A 5,969-nucleotide genomic window follows, 5' to 3' on the forward strand; every position below is an offset into this window, starting at 1 on the left:
ACCCCCCCGCTCGCCCCGCCTCCCTCACTCCTCCCGCTCCCGCCTCCAGTCTCCTCCCTCCTCCAGCCAGCTTGCTCTCCTCCCCACTCCCTGGCCGCGGCGTGCTGCCTGCAGGCGCGGCTTCGGGTTACAGGAGCTCCGGGAGCGGGTCGGCCTCCGCGCCTCCTCCGAGAACCGGCGGCGCACCCCCTGCCCGGCTGGCCGGGCCCCGCGCCCCAGCGTGAGTCCAGCAGCCTCCCTGCGTCAGGGTGCAACTTGCCCCTGGTTCGCGGCGGGGCAGGGACCTCAGAGGGACAACTTGGTAAACTTCTCTGGGGCGGACGGCAGGGGCGTCGGGCGCCGGTACACTAGGATGTAGGAGGGCCGTGGCCGGCCCCGGGGCGTCCCCAGACCCCTTTCGGCCTGGCCACGGGGCTCCAGCGCCTTTAGCACCGCCAGGGGGGCGACCCCCTGGTCTAGCCGACCTGGGTGGGACAGCGCCATCGCTGGCTGTGCGCGCGCTGGGGCGAGGAGCGCCAGCTCTGGCCGCATCAGGTCCCGCCATGGACCACCAGGAACCCTACTCGGTGCAGGCCACTGCGGCCATCGCGGCGGTCATCACCTTCCTCATCCTCTTCACCATCTTCGGCAACGCGCTGGTCATCTTGGCTGTGCTGACCAGCCGCTCGCTGCGCGCCCCACAGAACCTGTTCCTAGTGTCACTGGCCGCCGCCGACATCCTGGTAGCCACGCTCATCATCCCCTTCTCGCTGGCCAACGAGCTGCTGGGCTACTGGTACTTCTGGCGCGCCTGGTGCGAGGTGTACCTGGCGCTCGACGTGCTCTTCTGCACCTCCTCCATCGTGCACCTGTGTGCCATCAGCCTGGACCGCTACTGGGCCGTGAGCCGGGCCCTGGAGTACAACTCAAAGCGCACCCCGCGCCGCATCAAGTTCATCATCCTCATCGTATGGCTCATCGCAGCTGTCATCTCGCTGCCGCCCCTCATCTACAAGGGAGACCAGGGTCCCCAGCCCCTGGCCCGCCCTCAGTGCAAGCTCAACCAAGAGGCCTGGTACATTCTGGCCTCCAGCATTGGATCTTTCTTTGCACCCTGCCTTATCATGATCCTGGTCTACCTGCGCATCTACCTGATCGCCAAGCGCAGCCATTGCAGAGGCCCCAGGGCCAAAGCGAGGCCTGGGGAGAGGGAGTCTAAGCAGCCACACCCTGTCCCTGGGGAAGTTTCAGACTCAGCCAAACTGCCAACCTTGGCCTCTCAACTGGCCACTCCTGGAGAGGCCAACGGATGCTCCCAACCTCACCCAGGGGAGAAGGGGGAGGGAGAGACCCCTGAAGACCGTGGCACTCCTGCCTTGCCACCCAGCTGGCCTGCCATCCCCAACTCAGGCCAGGGTCAGAAGGAAGGGGTTTGTGGTTCATCTCCGGAGGAGGAGGCAGAAGAGGAGGAAGAAGAGAGTTGTGAGCCGCAGGCCTTGCCCTCGTCTCCTGTCTCAGCTTGCAGCCCACCCCTGCCGCAACCACAGAGTTCCCAGGTGCTGGCAACCCTGCGCGGCCAGGTGCTCCTGGGCAGGGGCACAGCCACTGTGGGGGCGCAGTGGTGGCGGCGGCGGACGCAGCTGAGCCGGGAGAAGAGGTTCACCTTCGTGCTGGCTGTGGTCATCGGCGTCTTCGTGCTCTGCTGGTTCCCTTTCTTCTTCAGCTACAGCCTGGGTGCCATCTGCCCACAGCACTGCAAGGCGCCCTACGGCCTCTTCCAGTTCTTCTTTTGGATCGGCTACTGCAATAGCTCGCTGAACCCTGTCATCTACACCATCTTCAACCAGGACTTCCGCCGTGCCTTCCGGAGGATCCTGTGCCGCCAGTGGACCCAGACGGCCTGGTGAGCCCACCAGCCTGCTGCCCGTGTGGCCTGGTTCCAGGTGGTGGCAGGGTCACCCTGCTTCTCATCCTGTTTTAGGTGGCCACCTCCATGGGGCTTTCTGGTCCCTTCCTGGTCCTGAAGCCTCATCCTGGGGACCCCCTGGGAGGGTCAGGGGGTCTGTTTAAAGGCTCCCCTTGAGGGCTACAGTCCATAGGGTCGCGAAGAGTCAGACATGACTGAGCAACTAACCCATACACACACACACACACACACACACACACACACTTGCTGGCTTGGCTGTGGGGGGCTACAGTCCATAGGGTCGCGAAGAGTCAGACATGACTGAGCAACTAACACACACACACACACACACACACACACACACACACACACACACACACACACTTGCTGGCTTGGCTGTGGGGGGCTACAGTCCATAGGGTCGCGAAGAGTCAGACATGACTGAGCAACTAACACACACACACACACACACACACACACACACACACACACACACACACTTGCTGGCTTGGCTGTGGGGGGCCATCTTCTCCACCTACTGCCTGTGCAAGGGCAGATGGACGAGGCTTGGCCCATCCTGAATGTAGCTGAATATTCTGGGCTCCCTTCCCAGAACCGCAGACCCCTGACAACCGGTGGGGTTCCCTTCCCTAAGAATCCCATGTCTTCTGGTTGACTGCTTGCTTGCAGTGTTTTCTTTCTTTCTCTCCTTCCCCCGGAAAACAGCAGGAAGCCAGCCTTCCACTTTTTCCAGGAGGGCCTGCTGTTGAGGAAGAGGCAGAAATGACGACAGGCATCCGTGTTGGGTGCCCAGGTCCCGAGGAGGCACTGGGTAGGGGTTTGTGGGCTGGCAATGTCTTTGGGCCCTTCTTTGCCTTCGTCCTGCTTTTGGGTTTGTAACTCCTTTAAAGACCAGAATCTTGTATCGTTTTCCTCACTTGGTGGCCCTCTGGAAGGCAGGTGGGCTCCAGGGGCCTCAGTGGGGTGGTCTGGAGGCCTGGCCTCCTCCTCGATGGGAGAGCCCTGATCGCTAGTGTTCACCCCTGCAAAAACTGGGGTGACAATAGCTTGCTGCCTACTTGCCGCCAGGAGATGAAAGGCATGGCTGAAAGCGTTGAGCTCCATGGGGTAACGCACTAGAGAACCAGAAAATATGATTATTCAGTGATATAAAAATCCCCCTTTTCTGTGTTTACCACCGCCTGTCTTTCTGTAGACTTTTGTTCTGTGCCTGGAGTGTGAATTCCTACCCCAAACTGGAAGTGGGGAGTGGCAGACAGAGCCACAGTTTCAGTTCAAGGATTTCTTTGAGAATGTGTTCTTATGCCTGCAAAGATTTGAGTTATTATGCTGCATGACAACTTCTCAATATTTCACCTGCAACACCAAGAGGGTTTTCATTGGATTGGACCTCCCTCCCCCACAATGGGGGAGAAATCTTTTGTCGTCAAACTGGTGAATGTTTCCCCAAGATCACTAAAAATACCCACAGCAAGGGAATGGTGTGAGATGAGAGTGTGTGGCGGATTGCTAGGGCTGTAGCAGTTGGTTGGGGCCCCATGGACTCCTAGGGGAGCCTCCCACTGGAGTCCCCAGGCTGGGCTCCAAGCCCCATGTGAAGCCCTGTGATGTGTAGCTGATCCTGCCCCTGGTGGGTGCCGTCTGCCTATCTCAGATCCAGCCGTATTGCTCCACCCCACTGAAGGGGCTCCAGGGGCCTCTCCCATCCCACCTGGAACAGTTGGGAGCACTGGAAGGATGTTTCCCAGTCTTCCCCCTGGGTATGCCTGGCTTCACCATTAAGCCAGTGAGCATCTTATCTTGGGGGCTGGGCTGAGCAGCACAGGCTCTGGTGGCATGCTGATGGGCCTGGCTGGATTTGGAGGGATGCTGAGGGAATTTTCTGGGGTGGAGAGAATGGAGGGGACCAGAGTCCCCCCTGGGGCAGGAGGCCATCCAGCTCATTCCTTGGCCTCAGGGCAGGGCCAGGGAGGCTGGGCCCAGGGGAGGGGCTGACCTTTTCCTCTGCTGACTAGTCTCATTGTGCCCCCAGGGTACCCCTGCTGCTGTTGCTGGCATCCCCTTGTGATATGCAGGTTTTTATTTTTTTTTAAAGTCTGAGCTATTTTATCAATAAAGGATATTTTGTAATAAGCAAGCTGTGTCCTCATTGCCCAAAGACGACCGACAGTAGTTATTCCTCAGCTACTTGTGTAGCAGATTCCGGGCACAGGCGCCCTCCCAGGGCCAGTTGCCTTTTCCTCCTCTGGGTGTGGCTGGCTCATCCCCACCCACCCACCTGAGTTTGTCCACTCAGCTTCCCTTATTCATCATCACAAGTCAGTGGGGTCAGAGTTGCCAGGGGAGTTTGAGACTGGCTGCCTGGGAAGGAAGGGAGAGAAGGCTTCCCAGAGGAGGTGACCTTTGGGCAGGGCCTTGGGTGAAGAGCAGGAGTACACCAAGAGGGACGACAGGAAGGTGTTTTGGGCAGGAGACCACATGGGGACCGGCAGAGGTGGTTAGACACCACCCACACAGGATGGGAGAACACGGGGAGGGAGGGAGGGAAAGAAGGTCACTCAAAGGAATGTTTTAAGCTGCTGCCTTCACCCTGATGCCTAAGGAAAGACTGAAGGCAAAAGGAGAAGAGAGTGGCAGAGGATGAGACGGTTGGATGGCATCACCGACTCAATGGACATGAGTTTGAGCAAACTCTGGGAGACAGTGAACGACAGGGAAGCCTGGAGTGCTGCAGACCATGGGGTCACAAAGAGTTGGACGTGACTTAGAGACTGAACAATAACAACAACGACTTGAGTGAGACGCAGGAGATTGGGATGGATCTGCTTTATGTCAGGCTCTCCGGCATGAAGATTCAGAGCTGGAAGGTCTGCGGATGGTTCCTGTCAGTCTCCCCACTTTCCAGGTGAAACATCTGAGGCCCCAAGTTTCTCCATGAGTTAGGTCAGGAGTTGAGTCCAACAGGCTTCCTGTCACTTCAGGGAAGGCAGTCTCTGGGGCCTGAACTAGGTTGGCCAGGTTCTGTTGGCAGGGGAGGCCAGGAAGCAGGCTGGTTGTATTAACAGTAGCAATTGGCAGAGGCCACGGGTAGGACTGATACCAATGGCAGACCCCAGGGAAGGATGAGGCCTGGGAGGGGAGGGCCCAGATCTGGTGGGGGGGAGGCCACGCCCACCACAACCAAGCTTTCTTACTTTAGTGGGACCATGGCTTCTGCTGGCAGAGGAGGGGCAACAACCCAAGACTCTAATGCATTCATCATCATTGGTGGACTAGGGAACCCTCGGCTTCAAGGGATACTTTACAAGGAAGCCACGCCCTGCCTTGAGGAGCTCCCATCACCTCACACCAGCCTGTATACCCACCACTAAAAGCCTCAGCCAGATGAGGGCAGATCAAAGTAGCTCATGTTTGCTTGCATGCTAAGTCGCTTTAATTGTCTCTGACTCTGTGTGACCCTATGAACTGTAGCCCATCAGGCTCCTCTGTCCATGGAATTCTCCAGGCAAGAATACTGAAGTGGGTGGCCAGGCCCTCCTCCAGAGGATCTTCCCAACCCAGGGATCAAACCTGCGTCTCTTGTCTCCTGGATTGGAAGGCAGGTTCTTTACCACTAGTGCCACAAGGTAGCTCACCTCTTCCCATTTACTGAGCTCATGGCTTTTCTGGTGTCTTTGTCTGATTAACTCACTTCATCCTTATGCTCATCCTATAAGGTAAGTATCAGCCCATTTTATTCTGGGGAAACTGAGTCTTAGAAAGGTAAGACGGCTTGCCTGAGGTCATCTAGGCCCAAGCTCTTTCTACTGGACCACAGTGTTCCTTGTTCTGAAAGAAGATGTTCTGGCCTTGTCTCTGGAGATGATAGCAGAAAAAGACCCCTGCTAGAGCCCCACTGTTGGCAGCCCAATTTGAATATATTATCTTGTTTAATCCTCATAATGTAGCTGGGTGTGGCCATTTTACAGAAGAGGAAACTGGGACTCAAGGTCACCCAGCTGCTGCTGGGTGTCAGGGGATGCTGAAGCTGCATATGGCTTGATTCAGTTAGTGGTAGTGCTGT

The 5,969-nt window shown here is 57.5% G+C and overlaps 1 protein-coding gene across 1 annotated transcript; it reads left to right on the top strand.

Moving 5' to 3' along the window:
* The first annotated feature begins 90 nt into the window (after positions 1 to 90).
* ADRA2B (adrenoceptor alpha 2B) lies at positions 91 to 4,039 on the top strand. Its single transcript, XM_081484749.1, has one exon. It carries the CDS (start codon positions 543 to 545, stop codon positions 1,884 to 1,886), a length of 1,344 nt encoding a protein of 447 aa, XP_081340875.1. The 5' UTR covers positions 91 to 542; the 3' UTR covers positions 1,887 to 4,039.
* The last annotated feature ends 1,930 nt before the right edge of the window (positions 4,040 to 5,969 follow it).

The sequence above is a fragment of the Giraffa tippelskirchi genome, chromosome 4 (genome assembly GCF_054371585.1).
Source record: "Giraffa tippelskirchi isolate mGirTip1 chromosome 4, T2T-mGirTip1v1.2.pri, whole genome shotgun sequence".
Lineage (NCBI taxonomy): Eukaryota > Metazoa > Chordata > Mammalia > Artiodactyla > Giraffidae > Giraffa > Giraffa tippelskirchi.

Excerpts from the sequence above, each read along its gene's own strand:
- ADRA2B (XM_081484749.1), top strand. The coding sequence starts at position 543 with ATGGACCACCAGGAACCCTACTCGGTGCAGGCCACTGCGGCCATCGCG.